The 23,021-nt window shown below is 43.5% G+C and overlaps 1 protein-coding gene across 4 annotated transcripts in view; it reads right to left on the bottom strand.

The window, feature by feature from the left end:
* boi (brother of ihog) overlaps positions 1–23,021 on the bottom strand; it is a 55,552-nt gene extending 32,531 nt beyond the window's left edge. Inside the window, exons 1-6 of one of the 4 annotated variants that reach the window (XM_084605950.1) lie at positions 22,862–23,021; positions 16,180–16,265; positions 13,771–14,073; positions 9,709–9,855; positions 9,312–9,455; positions 4,832–5,005 (exon numbers count right to left, since the gene is read on the bottom strand). In XM_084605950.1, coding sequence (XP_084462076.1) covers positions 4,832–5,005; positions 9,312–9,455; positions 9,709–9,855; positions 13,771–14,073; positions 16,180–16,258 — 847 coding nt within the window. In that variant the 5' untranslated portion in view covers positions 16,259–16,265; positions 22,862–23,021. Of the gene's footprint in view, positions 1–4,831; positions 5,006–9,311; positions 9,456–9,708; positions 9,856–13,770; positions 14,074–16,179; positions 16,266–19,459; positions 20,121–20,925; positions 21,025–22,861 lie in introns of those variants that run through there. The other 3 variants (XM_084605947.1, XM_084605948.1, XM_084605949.1) reach the window with 3 other exon arrangements.

Here is a 23,021-nt window from a genome sequence, read left to right as displayed (position 1 = left end):
TGCACAGTACTGTCACGCCTTCCAAATAAGAATTCTAGATGATAAAAAAACAGCGACAATATGACTGCAGCAAATCAACACCATCCACTAGTGGAAAGTGCCAGCGACAAATTCGGCAACTCCTCTTTGAAGCAATGACGTCTATCACGCCTTCAGCATTTGAAGGAGACATTAATCGTAAGTATTCCGAGAGAAAAAAATTGTTGGCCAATAATACAGGCTTGTACAAATCGTTTTTTGTTCAAGTGAATTCAATACACACAGCAATTTTCTTCGAATAATTTTTAAGCAAATATTTTGAACACTCCTGACACAAAATGGTTGAACAACAAAATAGGTGCATGTTCAAAACAATGTATTTCTCTAACACACAAGGTAAAAAAACAACAACAGAGAGTTGGGGATTTGACCACGTGTGCACCACCCGAAGGAGGTACTATACTGGACTGAGACGACACAATGCAAAGCATTCCGGAAATGCTACCAGCCTGCAATTAATATTTCTTGACTTTGATCTCGTTGATCTCGCTAACACGTTTTTCGGCAAAATATGCTTTTTTTTTTTTTTTTTTTTTGTTCCTGGTTGACACTCCTAGAGGCAGCACATTTCTGTACGGTGAACAGGATCATAGGTCTATGTGCGTTTCGACTGCGAAAATGTATGAAAAACTTGGGTGCTTTCAAAATTCCCTACAAGAGGCAGCAATAAATTCCTAGCGGGGGACCAACAGTAGCTGCAGTAACAGAAAAGGCTTTGGGCCGATGTTTCAGCATTTGCTCGCACAATGACCCTCACCCCTCACTTTTGTCAATGAGAATTTAAATTGTTTTTTAAAGTTTCATTGCGGGTCTGTCAGTTTTGCACTGCAGACTATGGCAGCCTACCAAGATGCTACCCACCAATAACATTTTCAGGTGTTTATTTTTTGATGAGTGACAATCTTGGCGAAACTAGCAGAGTGCTAAATTTTAGACATTCTTAACCTTGCCGCAGCTACGAAGCTAAAAATAAAAGGCAACACAATTTTAAGAAAAGCTTGCTTCTGGACACTGAGAAACAGAAAGTACAGCACAAAATGAGATTAAAATACCCAAGAAAGGTCCGGTTTGTGATAAGTATGCTTCAGTCGTGACCTTTTGCAGCCTGTTTTGGATAATATCATTTTAGGATAAAACGTTTTATTTTCAATGCCCGTTAGAATCATATTGAGGTTCTACAATATTTAATCTGGATTGAATAAGAAATAGTTTACTACTCGATCAACTATTCAAAATCACCAAATATTCGGGCAGGCATACAGTAAATCTAAGCTTGTTCTCTGCCTTTCTAGGCATTTATTCCACAAATCCAGCCTCCAAAGGAGATCTGCCAACTGCACGTCTTCCATACACTGCACAGAAACGTTTATTGCTTCCTGCAGTTTGTTCTTTGCACTGGATCCGAATTTGCAGCTCAAATAATTGTTTCTGACCCATGCGGTTAACATACACCATTCTCGTATGTCTCAGAAATGTGCCCCTAGTTGATCAAACAACAGCGCAAATGCACATATGCAAGCAGATGGGCACTGTTTCAACTGCTGTGCTTTGATCTTGCTATCTGAATTTGAGAATCACATAATGATGTGGGGCATTACTTTCTTAATCTTGTGTAAACATGCCTGGCTATATTTCCCGACAACCTCTACTTCACAACTACTGCTCGATGCCCTCTTTTTCGTGTCAAACATGAATGCTGTGCCATGCTTCCAAAATATTACTTGATCATAAGGCTTCAGGCACAATGTACCGTATAAGCATGTATAAGGGCAGCACCCCCTATTTCCTGAAGCAAATCTTAAAAAAAAAAAAAAAAATATCGGTGTAAGGGTCGCACCCACTTTCCACGACTCGCGCGGGAATAGCCTTTATGCACGGGCACAGGAGTTTCCAGATGCCGCCCACGGATGGCACCCGAAGTCGCAGGTCATTATTATCATATTTTCCCTCTGCCACGAGCTTCCGTAATCCATATCGGCATTGGTACCGCCAGCCCCGGCCACCCCGGCTTTGTTTTGAGACTGTCAAAGGGGTGTGAGTAGTAGTAGCGTGGTTAGTGTGGTCGCGCGCCGTAGCTGTGGCTCTTGTGTGCTCTCTGCTTTGTTTTTCGTGAATTGCCGTCGAGCGTTGGCATTCAAGCATGACGGACACGCATATTGATAGCTACATGACAGGCTTTAAACTGCAAGTGGTGGAGTTTGCCCTCGAACACGGCAAGCATGCGGTAGGCAGAAAATTTGACGTGCACGAGTAGTGCGTCCGAAGATGGTGCAGCCAGAAAGATGCATTCAAGAACACCAGCTAAAAAAAGGCGTGCTTTTCGAGGCAAGCCATGCAAACAGTTTAGACTGGACTAAAAACAATGACTTGTGGATGAACGTGCACCAGAGCACAGCACTAGCTCGGAGTCTGAAGACTCCATGAGTGACATTTGAATGGTATAAACGGTAAACTGAAAAAAAAAAAATACTCTTAAAAAAAAAAAAAGAAGAAGAAGAAGAAGAAGAAGAAGCTGTTTTTCGTATGTTGCGTTTATGGGCCGGGCCGCAACCAGAAAATTGGCCCTCGAATCTGGAAAAAAAGGTGCGGCCCTTACATGTGTTTATATGGTACTCACTATCAGAGCTAATTAGACCTCGAGCCCCTAATTGTCTCACACTGCAGGTTTAGGCGGTAAAATTATTTAGCTACAGTTGAATCCCGCCACAACGAATACCGCCACAACGAAATTTCCGCGACAACGAATAATTTTTTATTCCCCGCGAGTATCCTATAAGAATTAATGGCCTAAATTTCTCTGCACAACGAACCATTTTTGCAGAGCGTTTCCGCTTCAACGAAATTTTCGCGTTCAAAATCGAAACCGAAACTAGTTTTATTGGCGAGAAGTCCAAGTCAAATCCAAAGCCACCTTAAGCATGAAATCACGTGATTGCAGTTCCGCCATTTTCGCTTTGTGTCGTGGTCGCATTGTTCACTCGCTGCCTTTCTCTTCGACAACGACGAGTTTTCATCCGCAGGACACGATGGCAACGCAAGTGAAAAAACGCAAAACTCTTTCCCTTGAGCAAAAAGCTCAAATAATCGCCCAAGCAGAAAGCGGAAGGAAGAAAGCGGCAATTGCTGAAGACTTCGGAATTCCTGCAAGTTCGCTGTCAACGATTCTAGGCAATAAGGACAGCGTGAGAATGGCACTTGCTTCAGGCACATCCTCGAAGCACAAAAAGGTGACGCGGCCCCTCCATGAAGAGTTGGACAAAGCAGTGCATGCGTGGTTTGTGGAAGCACGAGCCAGCAACGTCCCCCTGTCCGGAAGCATCGTCCAGCAGAAAGCCTTGAACTATGCATGCCTACTTGGCATTGATGATTTTAAAGCCAGCATTGGCTGGCTAAACCGTTTCAAGGCCCGCCATAACATCGTTGGAAAAGTGTTGTGCGGCGAGTCAATGTCAGCAGACGTGGACGGAGCAGCTGCTTGGAAGGCGAGTAACATGGCCGGAATTTTAAGCAACTTCGCGCCTGCAGACATTTACAACGCCGACGAGACCGGGCTATTCTACGAGATGTTGCCGGCTAGGACGCTCGACTTCAAGGGGCAGCGCTGTCACGGCGGCAAACACAGCAAAAAACGCATCACAGTGCTGCTTTGCACAAACATGGATGGCTCGGACAAGCGTCCGCCGTTAGTCATAGGCAAAAGTGCCAAGCCGCGCTGTTTTAAGGGAACTCGTAGCCTACCTGTGCAGTACAAGGCGAACAACAAGTCATGGATGATCCGCGCTATTTTCACCGAGTGGATGATGGCATTCGACCGCGACATGAAGCGGCAGGGCCGTAAAGTTTGCTTGCTTTTGGACAATTGTTCAGCGCATCACTCCGACGAAGTCAAGCTCACTAACACGGAGCTGAGGTTTTTCCCTCCCAATTGCACGTCTGTCTTACAGCCTCTCGATCAGGGCGTGATTCTTAGCCTGAAGCGCGCTTACCGCGGGAGGTTAATTCAGCGGCTGCTTTTTAACACTGAAACCGGCCGAGACACGAAGGTGGACTTGTACGTGGCACTGCAGATTATGTCTGCTGCCTGGAGCACACTGGGGCGCTCAGTAATTGTGAACTGTTTCAGGCACGCCGGATTTGCCGAAGGTCGACCCGTACACTCTGCTGGCCTAACACCAGGCGTTACAGACGACGACGAAGAGGCGTCACCGGCTCCGGGGATCGCGGCCGCCTGGAAAACGCTGGGAGAAATAGGAACCGTGCCGCCTAATCTCGAGCTCGACGAATACATCGGCGCTGACGCTTGTGTTGTTGTTCACGAAGATGTGAGTGATGAGCAGATCATAAAAGCTGCCCGGAATGATAAGGACTCTTCCGATGAGGAAGACGACGACGTACAGGAAGCGCTGGCTGCGGCAACCGCCGTACAGGTGATGGACGCTTTTGATGTCATCAGGAATTTCGTTGCTGTCCGAGACGACGATGTTGCAATGGGTTTGCTGACCGAGTGCGAAAATCGCGTGACGGCGTTGCTCGCCGTGAAGCGTAAGCAAACCAAGCTTACAGATTTTTGGCATTAAACGCCTTTGCTGCTGCTTGGGCAATTCTTTCTGCGTTTCACGTCAAATTTTTGCGATAACGAAGTTCCGCGAGAACGAATTTTTTTTCGTGCACCGTGAATTTCGTTATAGCGGGATTCAACTGTATTTGCATTCGCAAGGCAGCACAGAAAACATTGCCCACACGTGCACAAATAGAGACAGGTGCCCAGATCCCCAAACCTAATTATGCTCACCAAGCACCATCCTGTGACGAGCTCTTGGCAGATGTCCTCCTTCCTTGTTCCAGCTGATGGTGGGGGCTGGATTCCCATTAGCTGCACACTCCAGGGTAACGTTACTACCGGTGACCACATTCATAACTTCTGCTGGCATGGATGTAAAAGAAGGCACTTCTTCAGCTGCTGGCTCTATCAAAAAGAAGAAAATCCCATTTTTAAAGGCACGGTGTACACAAAATGGCCGCGATGCAAAAATGCAAAGGCTGACAAAATGTGGCATCCACTCGTGCTCCTCTTGAGAGGCAGAAACAAACGAGCAGCAGTGGCAGCCTAACTACGCTCTTTTCATGCAGCATAACCAGATTTAGGTAGGCAAGGCAGCATTCTTCTCACCATGTCCCACTTCTCTGGTAGACCGCAGTACACCTTCCCGTTATTTCTTGATTTTCATCACGCTGACGACAACTTTATAACCGACAAACTGGCTGAGTGTTTGGACTCGTTTTGTGCACTTAGCCGCGACGGCGATGTTAATGAACTTGTTGATTTTGAAAACATTGTTAAACTGTGCACTGAACGGTTTGTTCTTGTTAAAACAAAGAAAATAAATTCTACTCTTCTCTGGATCAATCGTGACGTTTTGCACGTCACGCCATGTGTCTCGGCTGAGGCGCATGATATGCAACAATAACCCTGATGCTGTTGCTTCCTTTCAAGCTACGAAAAATAAGCTTCGTAATAAAATGCACTCCGCTAAAGACTTCTTCATTCAACTGAAAGGGCTGCTAAGAAATAACCTTCGTAAATTTTGGAGCTCAAGTCTACCCTTGAACTCATCGCCCACCTCATTTGTTATTGATGATGAAATTGTCACTGACTCAGCTCAAATACCTGATGCATTTAACACTTATTTCCATCTGTTTTTGCATGTGATAACGACACAATTCCATTTTTCAGTCGTCTTAATTACGATCGTTCACTCCGCAATATCAAGGTTAGCCCTAAGGGAATTTTAAATCTCATCTTGCACCTTGACGAAAAAAAAAAAAAAAAGAGCACTGGGCCGAATAGTACTATTCCAAGCACTTTTCTTGTACATTATTCCCTTTGGTTATCTCAATATCTGTCAATAATTTTCAAAACATTTCTTTCAATCGACATCGTCTCCTCCTCATGGAAGCTCGCCACTGTACTTCCATTCTATAAATCCGGCAACAAGCAAATTCTTTCTAACTATAGGTCCATCTCTTTAACAGCACATTCATTTAAGACACATCATTTATAAACATATCATGGAGTTTCTTGAAACAAGTAATCTTTTGTCCAGGCTCAACACGGGTTTCGTAGGGGATTTAGTACAGTGATTAAGTTAACTGAATTTGCATATGACATTCTTCTTAAAATTGCTGCCGGCAACCAAATTGACGCCATATTCATCGACTTCCCAAAAGCCTTTGATATGGTCCTCCACTCTAAATTGTTATGCAAACTGAAGGTCATTCTCAATAACTCTCAAACGGTTAACTGAACTGCCGATTTCCCCTCACACCGCTTCCAGTCTGTTCGCTTCAATTCCGTTGATTCTTCTGTAGCTGATGTAACCTTGGCAGTTCCCCAAGGCTCCGTGCATGGCCCTTTGTTATTCTTATTGTATATTAATAATTTGCCTAATAATACAGCCTCAAGATCCGTTTATACACTGATGATTGTGTATTGTACCACACTATTAACACTGCCGGTGATCACCTTTTTCTTAATGAGTCTTTTGATATGTTCTGTGACTGGTGCAATATGTGACAGATGAATATCAACTTCAGCAAAACAGTTTTCATGTCTTTCACCCACTGCCTTTCACTTTCACATTACGCCTATTCGCCACTGCATAGAGTACATGAATACAAATACCTTGGCATCATTTTTACTCACAATATGTCATGGTCAAAGCACATCGATTACATCACTGCTAAAACTATAAAGAAGGTTGGTTACCTGAGGCACACAGCAAGAGCAGCTCCTAAAGAGGCTGAACTGCTGATGCACAAAACTTCATTCTGGCCTATTCTTGATTACGTCAAATGTCTGGAACCGATATACTATAAACACTGAAATTGATCAAATCGAATGCGTACAACAGAAAGCTGTAAGATTTATTTGTCACCACCATGACTTCCATTTTTCACTGTCATCTGCAACGTCTTCTATAAAACTAAGTCCGCTCTCATCCCGCCGTAAAACTGAGCCCCTCAAACTTTTTCATTCCATAGTGCATTCTTCCAACTGCCTTTCGGAACATATCTTGTTTTCAGAACCATCTGCAACTAGGAGACATCATAATCTTAATATACAACCTTTTTTTTGCCCGTACAAACGTTTGCAAATATAGTTTCTTTCCTCTTGCTGTGGAGAGTTGGAACTCCTTACATGGAAACATCCATTCATCATCAATTTCTGAATTTGCGTCGGCAATTGAGCGATGCCCAAAGTTGGGGGTGCTTAGATTTGAAAAATCTTAAATGATGCTCAAGTTTCAGGGGTGGAAGCAGGCTGCAGAATTTTGGAGCAGCTCAGGAAGCAGTAATAAAGCCATTTTGGAGTAGCTTTGAAGCAATACAACCAGTTTTGGGGCACTAGAATTATGTTTTGGAGAATGTTTTTAGTCTCAAACGCTTTTATTGCCGGCAATTTTCGCTTCCTGATATATAAAAAATGTAATTCGAGTACCTTTTTTTTACCATGTTCAATGCTTTGCTGAACATGTATGCACCTCTGATAAGACATTACAAATGTGCCCAATACATGTGTGAATCCTTAAAATAACACAACTGACCTGAGAAACAACTTAGAACAGACTAGCAGCAAATGGGAAATCTTGCTCTACTTCAGAACTGAACATCAACTTTAACTAAAAGCTTTTCACTATTTTGACTTGATAGAGTCAAAGATAGAAACTTGATAGGTGGAGTCTACTACTTTGACGCGCTCCAGCACAACCACTAGTTTGGAGTTAACGTCAATGAGCACCACATTTGTGCTATCTTGTGCATATTCTGTTTGATCCTATGCCTGTGCTGATAAATTTCTGGGCAACGGTCAGTGCCTTCAGGGAGGATAGACGGCACTGAAGGGTAGCCTTTTCCTCCTTCAGATTGTTTACTTCACGGCCTTCTGCTAGAGGCTGCTCACGTTACTGCTTGTGTTACGATAGGGCTTCCTTAATTTCAACACGCTGGCAATAGACCCTTTATGGCTTTCCAACACATTTAGTGATTGACACCTAAGTGGCATCACTCCCATAGCAGTTCAAGTATGCTTTTGTTGGACATAGGTATGACAGGTGCGGTGGTATACCTGCTCGGTTTCACAGTAGGACCGCTAGAGCAACTCGTGCAGTTCTTTGCAGCTGGACAAGTTTTTTAACAGCTCATGGCAGTTGGCAGTGTCTGCTTCGCTCAGTGCTCTCTGTTCCCTCACCACCAATGATTGAAAAGGCTGGGAGAAAGTGCTGTCACGTGCACAGAGCATTTTTTGCAGTTAGTTCCCTCTAGTTACTTGTTATAAATTTATGTGCGAACAAACATTTATTATGCTCCATGATTTTCAAGTTTCTGAAAATTATATGTGTGATAGACTCAGCACAAGGTAAGTTATATTGACACCGTCCATTCGTCGTCGTCGTTCTCCTGGAAACACGAGAGTGCGGCTGCGTGCGGGCTTGCCTGAAAAAGCTGAAGTGTCTGGCAAAGCGGATGCTCCGCTTTTGGGCTGTTACCGACGTCCACTGTCATCGCCTCGCAGCTCTCCTACTCAGATGTACCCAACCGTGCTTGACGTTCTGAACCAGGCGTGACGATATACTTCTGCTACTGGTGTGCTGCCATGGTGCGGTGACTATAGCGACCTCTATACAGTGTGTATGCAACTCGCAACATGCCATCACCCTGCTGCGATTATCACAGTCATTTAAGCAAACTGCAGCTTGCCGCATTTTTTGTAGGTCCACTGTGTGGCAAATCGTGTTGCACTAAATTTGATGGCAATACATCGATACTGCTGGTTTGGAGCAGTTTTGGAGCGATATTGCGTTTCAGAGCAGGATGGAAGCAGTTTGGAGCAGAATGGAGCAAATGGAGCAGCACTTCCATCCCTGAAGTTTGTCCTTTTGGCTTAGCAATGCAGACTTGTCAGCTTATGTAAGGGGTAATATGCATGGCATAAATATAATGACTCAGCCAGAACGACAAACTTGTAATGTACAGGACTATCACCCCATACCTGCTCCTACACTAGATATCCATAACAAGTTATATTTTAAGTTATACAGGAAAAGGTTAATTATTATGCTCGTATGAGATTCGATCAATAACATTCTGAACAATAAAGAATTGCCAAATATTTCACTTAACATCGCCCCCCTTGCTTTTACACAATTAGAATGCTCATACTGCCTTTCAACTCTACCAGCATAGCACAATGGAGATAATACTAGTACACTTACCATGCACTGTCAAGTAGACTTTGTGCAATGCCGTCAGCCTCTTTTTTATTAGTGGATTGTGAGCTGTACAAATATAGACACCAGAGTCCCAGATTGTACTTGACTGAATCTGCAAGTCTCCAGAAGGCATTATATGGTGTCGACCTAAAGAAAAAGGGGGAAAGAGCAAGCCAACATTGAAAGTGGTGATGTGTTCTTAGCCAGAATTAGGGGGGAGAGAGAGAGAAAGAAACGAAGATCTGATGAAACATGGTTGTGAAAAAACACAAAAACAATGAAGATGTCACAGTACCAATCCTGCCTTCAGCACTCGTGTGTCCATCACCTTTAAGCTGCATAAACATGTTTCACACTGACCTTCGCTAACAAGCCAGTCTTGGAAAATAAGATAACTAACCAACAGTTCTATTTACAGATGTTTTGTTGAAACGAAACTCTGCAACCGCAGGCGGGTTGCTGAAAGGAAGCCTGCAGGGAACCACAGCAGTGTTGCCAGCAGTGATGGAAACATGAACATCCTCTTGTGGCACAAAGGGCTCCAAAGCTGTAAGAAAAAAAAAAAGTAAAAATAGCAATAATAATAAAAATGAACCTTATTATGCCAATAATTTTCAGTGCCTATATTGGCTAGAACACAGTAAAAGAGTGTAAAGGTATTTTACGGTTTTCATTTACTGACCTTATTCGACATCCGATTCTACACTTGACTCAAGATTTTTTACCACCTTAAATACTTATACAATGTTGAGGATCCATGAACATTTTCGTTGTATAAGCTAAACCTCTTTAAAAAACATATACCCTTTGCTAAGAATTAGATGTGTGTGTGTACTGATACATTTATGTTTAAAAAAGACGGCAGAGCTAAAAGACAGAGGACGAGACAACTAAACAAGAACAAGCACTGAATATAAACATCTTCAGAAATACGTTTTAATCTCAGCATTCTAGTGCAAATGCCTCTCTGTCTTGATGTGGTCAGTCCAATTTGTGAGCCACCATCGTGTATTGTGGTCTCAGTGTGCCTCCCTGTATAAATAAAAAGACACCTTCAAGAAATACAGTAGGCTTATTACAGTAAAACCCTGCTGTATCTTTCTTTCCAATGCAAAAAAAAGAAAAGAAAAGCAGCACGCAGGAAAATGTATGATCCAAACTGCATGATTTTGAAAACAAATGTAACTGCTGAATGAGGTACGAAAGCATTTACCGACACTTTCACTTCATAAAACTTTCGATCAGCAACTCTTGGCATATGGTATGAACAGTTCTTTCATTTAGTTCTGGCACAATTCAGTTCGCACTGGCGCCGCACTTAGTGGGGAAAAGAACTCTGCCTGCAGTGTGCGGCACGAAGTCTGCATTTACCCTCCCTGATCTTCAAATTTTAAAAGAAACGCCAGAGTGCTGGGGTCGCCATACTGCACAACTGAAACTAATGGCCAAGTGCAAACACCGCAGCATTATGCCGTTGCGCTTATTTAGACAGGCAGTGCACGCCTAGCAGCAATTGTTTCTCTTGGTCAAGCTGCGTGAAATTCTCACAAGAGGATTGGACAAGGGTGACCCTGAATTATTCAGTCAAAATATTTGACTGCATAGCATGGAATGCTATGCGTCACTATGAGCTCAAGCAGTTGCTTCGCAATATTCAACAAAGAGAATACTCAGGCAGATGCAGTGTGCCACATACACAGAAATTGCCATATCTGTGCACGTGAAACAGAACTGCATTTAACAGTTGCACTCTGGCCTTCTTAACTCAAACTAGGACTAATCAGTCGGCTAGTCAGAATCACTTTAATTCACCTATACTCAGCTCTTCCAAATGAACTTTTTCTAGGCTGGCTTCAGACTGGAACAGCAGAAAGCTAAACGGAACTGCCACCGTCACAGTTTGCTTGGGATGACTTTTGGCGATGATGATAAAATGATTATTACTGGTAGGTGATCACTCCCGCATGGATTATCCAAAACATCCATTTAAAATAATTAAGAAGAGATGGTGAGAAGAACGATGTATCTAAAGCACTTATCTTTCTCGTGCTCGGAGAACAGTGGGCCGGTTTACCCACATTTAGTAAACAAGCATTGTTGCCCTCGTGAATCACTTTTCTCACTTCCTCAAAAGGGAGAATGCGTTAACATCCCCGACTGCTACATAGGGATCTAGCAGTTCATTTATGAGGTCTTCAAAGTTATGGAAGTTTATTGTTCGGTGTGGCTCAATATACACTCAGCACACTGTGAGTGTTTTAAATGTAAGTGAGGTGGCTGCAACCGCCTCAAATCGAGTACTGAGTTTATATCTTTATATATTTTTTTTAGTATATTTGCATGCTGCGGTCAAAGGTCGGTTTCCTGTATGCATAATGCAACTAGGATGTCGTTTATATCATTGTAATTGTTTAAAAACCTTCTACAGTTACACTGAACTAAAAAAGCCGTGCTCTAAGATTCAGGCCTCTTCCTTTTTTTTTTTTTTTTTTTCGCTCCAAGGAGCCCTGCCATCTCTCTGACGTTGACGGCGGAGAACTAGTTTGTTGTGTCCACTGCATCCTCAGATGCGCTGGACGATTGTGCAGACGGCAGAGAAACACCTGAGCTATGCCTCATGTTGCGAGGAGAGGCCTTGGAGCCAGCTGACTTTGAGGTCCGCACAACCTACTTTGAGGGTGGAGGAGCAGCACTATAGTTCTACCTGGGGTGAGGAAGGCCCTGACCGAGGCTTACTGAGTGCGTTTTTGTCAGGCACCGAAGCCCACTGCGACGCAGCGCCTTGCAACACAACGGAGTGAGTTGGATTTTTAACTGACAAAATATGATTTCGTGCTTCCCTGTAGGTGATATTTTCCTTGACTTTTAAGTGTGAAGATATCTTTCTGTTTTCTAGGTTGGACAGGTTCATGAGTAAGCAGGATCGCTGCTCTCACAGATGGTGAAATAAAGTGTTCCAGCTTCACAGCTATCAGCCGGATGCTCGAGGGAGGCATACTTTGCACATGTGAGTTGGCCTCGGCAGGTCTGCGAGCCATGGCCATACCTCAGACATTTGAAGCAGCGAAATGAGTTTTGTATGTCCGATTTCAGGTTTATCTTCGTGTACGCTACCTCCACAGATTCGGGCAGTGTGCTCGATGCGAAGTTAAGGACGCCCGGTCGGTGTTTCCTTATTTCCTCATCTGATTTTTATTCTGTACACATGAGTGAAGTTTTGACCTTTGAGTCCTTACAGAAGTTCTTCACTCAAGTACCTTAGGTTGTAATCAAAAATGACTCCAGGAACTGTTATCAGGCATTTTAAAAGGCCTGAAACTCCTCAAACTGATGGTTACACAGAAATTTCAAAAGGAGGCCATTGTTCGGTTATTTTATTTTGTACCCTTGACCAATTGCTTTTCTTACTGGCTTGGCAACTAGAAATGGTGAAATTAGTCAAGCAGATTTATCGCTGTCTTCACTATGGATCACGTGGAAATGCGGAAAGTTGGTGGCATTTTTCAGAAAGATCTTTGCAGTTTCATTGATGCGCCCCCTCTTCCTAGAGCGATAATTGGATGTGAAAACAAAGCCATTAAAATAAAGTTTTTCGGCCGGTATGGCAGCCAACTACCATGGAGCCCAACGAGAGGATGTGATAGAAACTTGGAAGCAAGTAAGTCCTGCCCACGTCAGCACCCCGACTGCAACCAAATATGGCATAATGCAGGTGCATAACCACACAAGATCAACTCTTACCACCAGGAAAAAAGAAAAAACCAGGAAGGGAGGTCAGGCCAGAGGTACCATCTATGGAAAGCGTGGGCCAAAGTGGTGTGCTGCCTGCGCCAAGGGGCCTTAAAGGTCCAAATGCTCAGCACTGGCTCCACCACCAGGATTCCCTTTTCTCCAGACACGGCTAATCCGCACATGACTAAGTGTGGCATTATAAGTGGGCTTCAACATATGGTAACATTCTAAAAACACAACGCGAATGAACGTTAAGCCTCACAAACTGCCAGCACACCCAATTCGAGAGAAATGGGCTTAGAGCGATCGGTGCAATTTGCCATATTTTTCATCACTACGGTGTAATTTTTCTAGTTTGGCACAGTTTGGTACAAGTGTGGATTCACTCGGTTTCTGCCAGACTTGGCAGTTTTGCGTGTTGCCATAGATCTGCTGTTTTGTGCCAGCTCTAGTCCTCTTCCAGCACAGCTGTGGCACAGTCATTTGTAAGAATGACTGTTTGGTGCCACATACAGCAGTAGATCTGCTGTTCTGTGCCAGCTCTAGTCCTCTTCCAGCACAGCTGTAGCACAGTCACTTGTAAGAATGACTGTTTGGTGCCACATACAGCAATATTTCTCCTTTGGCCCACTTTGGCAAAGCAGTCTTATTGCAGCGACTGATATGCTCTGCAATTCACCACATAATGCCACTCCCACCTGCCCCAACAAAATTTAGCACAGGAGCTTACCAGCAACAATGGCAGTGGCTGGGCTGCTCAAGATGAGGAGTTCGCCCAGCTGAGCAGCACACTGGTATGAGTGACGAGCATGGTGCAGCGATGAGTTGGCAGGTCTGCCAGCAACCAGCACTTGCAGCCGGTGCTTGGACAGCTTCACCACACCGGCTGACCCCTCAAGTAGGACACTACCATTCTGCAGCCACAATGTGTCGGCTGCCTTGGGTGACACTGAGCAGCGGAAAGAAGCCAGCTCGTGGTTCTCCGCATCCACAAACACCGAGCTTGGTTCTTCCAGAAACTTGAGGTCTCGATCTTTAAAAAAAAAATAATAAAAGCTTTGTTTATTTGTTTCAATAAGAATTGCTCAATGCCTGTATGCCCTATAAAAACAATAATCCTTGAAGTTAAGTGAACAATTTCAAGCAATTAAATGTAGTAGACAATGTTGTGCTATATAAACTGAACATACATTGACCGCTATAAGAAGTTATGATCCTCCTTGTTACCTTTACCAGGTTGCCATACGGAGTAGAATTAATGGAAACTTTTCACTCTGAATGAGATATGCTTTAATCTAATGGCGGTTCTTCAACCTCTGATGAGGAGACATTTGGCTAAATAATCTAAGCAATACAATCTCTGCTTCCATAGCACAGTTTACTTTCCATTTTTTTTACAGCCACCAGCTACAATTTTACCTATATTTCCAGCATCACCTTATCTTCATAACTCCTGTTCCAAATAAACAGACACCAAATTTTTGCTGGCATGTTTTTTTCTTTCAAATGAATCCATGTGACCATTAAGTGATTTAAAACTGATTTTCTTTCTGATGCTGTCTTGGACTCAATAAACAAACACAGACTGTGACACATAAAACGTGTCAGGTTCATGTCATGTATGAAAAGAAGAAAAGAACAATCCAATATAATTGCCAATACATAGTTTTAAACCGCTGCAATACTTAAGCCAGCCTGATCCTAGAGACAGCAAATGATATGTCAGCGGTTACATCAATTTTTTTCATGCCTCACATGACTTAAGCACATCTTTCATGTCACAGCCAGCATTCGGTTGTTGAAATCGAAATAGCATCAAGAAGAAATTTTATCATTTAATTTAGTGGCCATAGGCGAATATGTCGGAAGATACATGCATTCTAGTCTCATGTATAATTACAAAGAAGTAAACACTAACCAGAATGGGCCCACAAATTGCACAATGATACCTCAAATTATCAAGTTCTCACAAAGCACTAACCTGCAAAAATAGTCTAGTTTAGATCCCACACATTTTAAAGTGAAAAAAGAAAAGAAGACCACTGGCAAAAATGAAACTATTGAAGAAACTTATATACTGCACATGAACTTTACAACCATTGAGCAGACTATCAACTACTGGCTGCTGCTGAAATGGCTTTAATGGTCATTCTACCAACTGCTACTTGAGCCCCAAAGGTAAGCACATAAGCTATGTGAACAAATATCTAGGTACCACATCTGTGCACCTTTAGGCTTTGGCTTTAACTATATATATTAAACATACTAGTCTGACAACTGTGAACTGTATTGAAATTTGGAGGTGCTCAGGATGCAAAGGTTATAAGTCGCCACAAATTCTACTTACCAAGAAGCCACAAAGTATGAGAGAGGCTTGACAAGTAAAAGTGAAAGGAAAAGTGAATAGAAGGAAAATGACGAGCTCATTATGATAAATATAAGAAGGGAGCCAACAGCCACTGACACCAAGAAAAGCGTAAGGGATCATTTCTATGTGTTGATCAATGTGATATAATTTTGCGATCATGGAGATAACTAATTAAAAATCGGAAGAAAAAACAGCCACATGCCGGTGGTGGGATCCGAACCCACAATCTCCAAGTTCCGTGTCTGGTGCTCTACCACTAAGCTACATCGATGACCATTCCATCTATTTTTGTTGGCAGTATTAATGATACGTGTAACCATCCTTGAATGTGTTCACCAGTGACACCCTCATCAACAATGGCAGATGTAGAATGTCCTGTATTACCGCAAGTGTCCTGTGATATATGGCAAAAGGCAGAAGCTGTGCGTCAGCCTTCTTAGCTACCGGCCTAAGGCATCAACACTGCCAGAACCAAGGTCCTGATTAGACTAATCAGCAAACAAATATAGGAAAAATCCTCACATTAAAATCATTACAATGTCCTTTCTTGCAGTGGCATTGGTCTCTCATGTACTCTATTCAGCATAATGCTCGTACAATGTCACTGTGTTGTTGAAACTGCAACACAGTGACACACATTTGCCAAGCAGCATAAGCTTGAAAGGCACCTAAAGCAAAAAACAATGTGGAGTACAAAATTTAAATTAACACAACAGAACGAGAGATGCCGGATATTAGAAAGTACAAAAACCACAATGCTCAAATGCATACCTTCCAAGGAATGGGCAGCAGTGTGAAGATGTGTGAAAAGGCATGTATATACTGCCCAAGTTAACAGGTGGAAGCCCATTGTGTTCCTGAAATGAAAACACCATCCAATATAGTTCAAGTGAAAATTTCAACCCAAGAAAAAAAGATTCAAAATAGACACTTCAGACTGTTTACGTGTATGAATGTGAAAGCTATATAGTTCGGCGGGCCAAATGTTGCCAAGTGAGCATTTGAACACGCATTTAAGTTCTTTCTGCTGGTATTGTGTTCGGTGTGCATGTGGGCATATTCTAGGTAGGCTGCCAAACTTCACATGGCATCTGGGGACCGTATTCCCCAAAACCAAATGCAATACACCTAAAACCTCAGTGCAAAAAGACCTCAAACCACCAGGGCTGACCTCTTTTCACAAGGCAAAAGTGCTGGCTAGAACTGCGCAGTGAAGCTTGGCTACTCTTTAGTAGCTCCTCGAGTGCCATGACAGCGCTTTTGAGTGATGACTAGACACTAGTCATGGTCATGACTGACTAACACAAGCCATGGACTCCAGTCATACACATTGGATCCCTGATCTGACTGACTCATGACCAAACTATAATGACTCACATGACATGACATTTATATACCACTTGTCATAACATACACATTCATGACTATTAGTCTCATCTTAATGTGACGACGTCATATCACACACGACATTTTGCTTCTATGTTTTGTGGACACGTTTTCGCAAACATAGCCAAGATAGGCATTGTCTTAATAAAGATCATCAAACCATCCTCTGCAGATCACCTGGGCTGTCATTAGTGAAAAAAAAAAAAAAAAAAAAAAAAAAAAAGAAAAAAAAAGGAGATAAAAAAAAAAAAAAAAAAAAAAAAAAAAAAACTTTCCAAAAATTGCTACAGCAGCGGCTGCTTTGAAAAAGAAAAGTGAGCCTTTCAAATGGAAAGAGACAGATTCTCAATTTATGGTGCACTGTTGCCTCTTGTGCCTCACACTTGCTATAAAAGGTGTTGTAAAATGCCGAGCTTGTTACCAGAAATGGCTAAGGGAATAGTGGTAGACACAGCTCTTAAACTTGTTCAGGTTAACAGTGACCAAACCTGCTTGTTGCTTACCTACATGAAAGACTTTAGAGAGAGAGTGGTATGCGTAGTACTCAAAGTATAGCTCTGGCGTGCTAATATGACAGTAATGATGACATATGCTATTCACCTTCTGGACTTAAAATAACAGCTAGATAACTATGAGGCAGGGTAGAGAGGGGGGGGGGGTCATCAACCTAAGCTAGACATATACAGCCTCACCGCAGCTCCTTGGCTTCAAAACAGTAGCCTTTTTTTTCCTCGGACCTTACACATGCAAGCATTCAACCTTTAGGTGTGACAAAAAGGTTTCATGTTCACACCAGCTAGAACTGCCCTCCATAAGCTGTAGAAAAAGAACAAAGACATCCGATAACCTAGTGACACCTCTGTTCCAACACATCCAAACAGTTGTTCTCGATTCCTAGTCAGAATAGATAAAGGAACATTACTGTTTACAGAATAGCCTAAACAAGATGCAGAAATCTGCTGTACTACTTGCCTCCAGAAAGCGATACTAACGAATCTTAACAGCCTCATAAGTTTTACTGCTTTAGATGGATTGTGCCAGTGCTTTCTTTCCTCTGCAAAGTAGTCCAGTTTTGATTAAACCTTTTTGGAGATGACGGTGAACCAACAAAGTTGGTTAGGTATACTCAGGCCGTCAGCACAAAAATGTTACTGCAGAATTATCAGCAGAATAACTCAGAGGTGCATACAAACCAGTTTCCATTTGCAATGCAGAATTAAGCACCTGCATATTGACTGGGTATATTGAGTTGAGTATAAATTCTTAATGCTGAAAGAATGAATAAGTGCAAGCAGCCTACACTAACCAGAAATGAGAGAAAAAAAACAAAAAAAAAACAGTGATGGCATCTGACATACCACTAGAATGTGATGCACACACAGTCAAGTCTCAATAATTTGAACATGTAGGGAATAGGAACTTGTTCAAACAAGGGAGAGTTTCTTTTTAACAACACGTTGGCAGGACCAAATCACCTGTTTGAAAAGACTACAACTACTAAGCAAATACAAATTGCAAGATTTTTACTGCAACTCATTTCAAGCGGTTTTCACCCTGAATCGCAAAAGCCTATTAGAAGATATATAAGTGCTTTCTTCTTAATACATAACAAACTGTGCGGCACATTACTATGAAAAAAAAAAAAAATGCTTAGAAACTGCTCTATCTTCCTACCTTAGCTGGCACAGCACATACTATGTTACCACTATTTGTGCACACAACCTGAATTGGATGTGGTCATAGATTTAGGGAAAAAAGTTTTTGCCACTTATACAGAGAACGGTTCACATGCCCAAAAATGCAACACCCCTTTCCTCCTACCCCTTTACTGACAGTCTGTGTGAATCACTATTACACATTAACTAGTGCAAGAAGTAGAACGAAGATCATTTCTCAATAAATAACTTTTTATCTGAATATCTTGCATTAATCCATTAGTGAACAGCACAGTCAGTACACGAAAAACAAAGACATCAGCGGTTGTCCACTCGCTATTCGTCTATAATGACGTTCACTTCCAAGGATGAGCACTGGAATGAGTCACAAAATGCATAACTTTCTATTCTTTCAGTAATTCAGACCTACCATCAAGAGAGTGAGAAAAACACGCACACTTTGAAAAATCAACAGTACCGTACATAAATATCATTCCGTTTTCAAAATAGTGCGGGGAAAAGCAATCTTTCTTTTCTTTTTATTTCCCTGCTGAAACTTTGAAACAGCGCGTGAATCAACTGCCACAGATGCGACATCAAAGTTAAATTATGACCACTGCCACAGGAACTGTCCAGTTAACTTCAACTCGCGAACAGTGGGACGAATCACCGTCCCGGAAGTGACTACTTTGGAATCCTCTTTGCGTTATAAACTTTTGTTGTTCCCGTCGGCTCTTCCCCGCGCCTCCGCGGTGCTGTTGAACCCTTCGCGTGACAAATCACGTTATTCGATCTCAGCTGCGCGAGGCGCCGCTGACAAGAAAGGGCGTGTGCGACCGGCCCTCTTATTAGCGCAGTTTTGAAAGAAGCGCGGAACAAATTAGAAGACCCGCTGTGCCGAAGCGGAACGGCACGCTCGCGCTTTGTTTACTTGCGCGACACCAAGCTGCTCGCAGCGTGGGTCGCTGCGCTTCATCCACTCTGTCAGGTACGCATCCGAAGCCACTTGCCTTTGGCGGTGACATTAGGTAGTCCTCCGTCGCCCAGCTGACGTTCGGGAGATTCGTTTCACGGCGAACAGAAAGAGCCGTCCCGCGCAGGGATCGCTCATCCTGAATGACGCTGCTAACGCCGTCTCTATGCGGCCATCTTTGCCGGCCAGTCGCGGGTGAGGAGGATGGACGTGACGGTGGCAAGTTTTTGAGCGGGGTTACTTTTGAAGAAGGGAGGGCGAGGAGGAACGGGCGGCCGACAAGAAGAGGGTTCAGAATTCCAAGGTTACAGAGGGTCAGCTGCTGAGCCGGCGCGCCTCTCCCAAGTCTCCCTTCGCCCCGTCGCCCATGGTGCATTCCTGCTCGGGAGCTAAACAGCAAGAAAAAGGCGTCTCGTCTGCCGGTCTCTATCAGATCTCCCGCCAAGCAATGCGCGCTTGCGGCTTTAATGACTCGCAGTCACTCTCCCAGACGATGAGACACTGAACGGATGCTCATTTCAAATAGCTCCGGCGCTCTCTTGGGCGTCGTGTGTTGCCGAAACGTTTGCGGACCAGCGTGGGAACTGCTATGCACTATCAGCGCTGTTCTATCTTGAACCTGTCGGCTTGCGCGCGACGGATCCACCGTCGCATACAAATGAGGCCCTGCGCGGAGCATTTCCTATTCGCGAACAATTCCGGATTGGCCGTGCTTACGGTCGGGTTAAGCCATTACGATCTCCAAAGACCAACGTAAATTCCAACGTTTTTTCGGCCAGATGTAGTCCATGCCCTCCCAGCTCGACCTCGCTCATCGCAACCCCGCCGAAACCTTAGCCAGCGCAGCAGATAGAACGAGAATGGAACCACGTAGCACGTCGCAATTTGTGTGGACATTCCGACATTCTAGCTATTTTACACATGGCGACTATATATGTCAAAATAAAAGCAAAAGAATTCGTGCAGCATCAGCGGAAAATTAAATTTGAAATGATTGCATGGTGATTCTGATTTACTGACACTTTTGCCGCATGACCCCGCATATTACACGTCACTTTTTGCAAGGTACGTTTTATGGCGCATAGATCCTGAATCACGTAACACGGTAACACCGTCTCAGTCAAGAAAAATGATTAGTGGTGGTATACCATTTCCTTGCCCCCCCCTCCCCCCCCCCCCCCCTTTTTTTTTGTAACATATGAAACAAGGATTTGCCACGACCTCCGGCCGGATCTGATGCCACAGACAATTCCGGTATTTTTTTTCTTGGTCGCGACCAGAACTCGAAATAAAAGGGCTGTTAAATTTGGGCCGGACGTTGGACATCTGAACTGTACCCGAGGGAAGGAAATCTCCCTTAAAAAAAAAAATAAAAAAAATTACACTTCTTTTTGGTGGGAAGAGGGAAAAATGATTACCACGCGCAAGGTTTACTCTGGTTATCTGAGCGTAAGCTCTGCTTGGATATATGCTAATCTGGCGTTTTCTAAGCCAACTTCTTACTCTTCGTCGGTCTCTGGCTCGAGCCGATCATGCTTTCTCTTCGCCGCTGCTTCTCGGCCAGCATGCTGCATGCACCAAACCGTCGGAGCACTCGAACTGGCACGCACCATGCCGCGATTAAGCGACCAAGCATCGGTGCAGCAGACGTCAACCCCACCCCCATCCCATCCCTCAAAGTCACGTGGTATCACAGCGATGAGCCGAAGAGCCTCCGCGTCCACGATCACTCGATCATAGCTCGATGGTCTCGGGTAGTGCGCGTAAGTAAACGGGTAAGTGGACAGGAGCACTCGCATTAGGCTCCGGTTCCGGCGGCAAGGTCAAGCGCGCAAGTGAACTGACCTTGGGAGTTGCAGAGCGTGGAAGTTGGAAACTAAATTATGCCATTTTGTTTATCGCGCTGTAAGTACCAATCAGCACTATTAACACTAATGCAAATATGGAAATGTATGAAAGCTCTAAATGACTTGCTAAAGCATAATTTCCATATAATGCACGAGTTACTATTATGGCCAAATGAAAATACAATGCACACTATCACCATTGAAGTAGGATGGACAAGTTGGGCGAGCTAATTGGCAATATTTCGTAGTCATATTTAATAAAAAGTTGCGAGTCAGCGCTCGTCTGTGTTTCTCTTTGTGCTTCGCGTTATACCACCCACTATGACATTATCACCAGCCTTACTTGATCCAGCTCAATAGAAAATCCTGCTCCACATTTTGCAGAAACAATTATTTCTACTTTCAGTAACGGACTAACATTCAGTACTAATGGCATTAGTAGGTGCAGCCCTTAGATATTTTTTCTTGGTTAACAATACTTTGCTGTTATATGGTTGTACAGGCCTCTTTTCTCACTTTGCTGCACAAGCCTGCAATTAAAGTTCCAGAGCTAGTGCTCAGCCTTAACAAGGGGTCTGGTTTGGTTTACGGGCTTAACGTCTCCCAAGTGACTCAGGCTTTGAGGAACATCATAGTGGAGGGCTTAGGAAATTCTGAGTACCTGGGGTTCTTTAACGTGCACCGAGAGAGCACACAGAACACAGGCGCCTTGCTTTTTGACTCCACCGAAAAGTGACAACCACGGTCGTGATTCAATCCAGTGTCCTTAGATTCAGCTATCGAGCACCCTAACCAGTGAGCCATCGTGGCGGGGCAATGTTTTAGGGCCCAGAAAAGTTAATCAATCAATATAACACACACTTAAGCTTAAAGCCACTAATGTTCCCATGCACACCCGCCACTTGCAAAGAATCCTCTCATATATGCCGCCCAGCAGTCGTTTTCAAAAGTGCTTCCGGGATAAGAGTTCAGCTCCTGCTGATTTTTTCTACGGTGGCCTGAAGCATAAATTAAGGTACCCCTTTTTGTAGAAGCTAAAACATTGATGATGCTGGAGCCATTTGGGAAAAACTAGTGCGTGCACCGTGCCAGGTGCCTCCAACAAACGCTAAATGACCAGCTGCAATGTTGAGCCCCGCTTTACTGTGGCTATGTGCTGCATCGACTGATCAATTACTTCAACACAATATTTGCTGTTTTTTTTTAAATTTACCCTGCTTTGCTTTGCATATGTGCTCATGGTAATTAATACACCTCGACCCAATATATGAGACATTCTGAGCCACTCACAGCACTGCTCTCTTATAGGTATATATGGCTACATCGGCTGAATTCACAGGACTTTAATGTGATGTCGCAAAGCTTAAGGGTCCCGTGTTGCAGAAAATCCTGCGTCGTCGTTGGCCGTGAACGAAAAATCCAGACGAAAAATTTAGGAGCAGCTTGAAATGTTCAACTTTATGCTAAATTTCTCAAAGAAGTTCCATGACAAAAGGAAGATAATTAAGTGGGAATGAAAATTGAGTCAACTTTGAGTGGGGGTGGAAGTCTAAACCAGGACTTTTCGTGTTGTGAGACAGATGCATACTCACAGGTTGTGAAGGCTGTCTGGTTCAAGCTGAATAAAGGTGGACCTACTGAATTAGCGATGGGGTCAGACAACGCCATCGCTTTCTGATTTTAACGAGCCATGCTTAATTAAGTGCTCCATGTTTAAAGCATCCCCCACGGGATTAACTGTGACAATGGATT

This window comes from Amblyomma maculatum, chromosome 6 (genome assembly GCF_055883805.1).
Source record: "Amblyomma maculatum isolate TAMU_Amacu chromosome 6, ASM5588380v1, whole genome shotgun sequence".
Taxonomy (NCBI): Eukaryota; Metazoa; Arthropoda; class Arachnida; order Ixodida; family Ixodidae; genus Amblyomma; species Amblyomma maculatum.
This window is presented reverse-complemented; position numbering and strand designations above follow the sequence as displayed.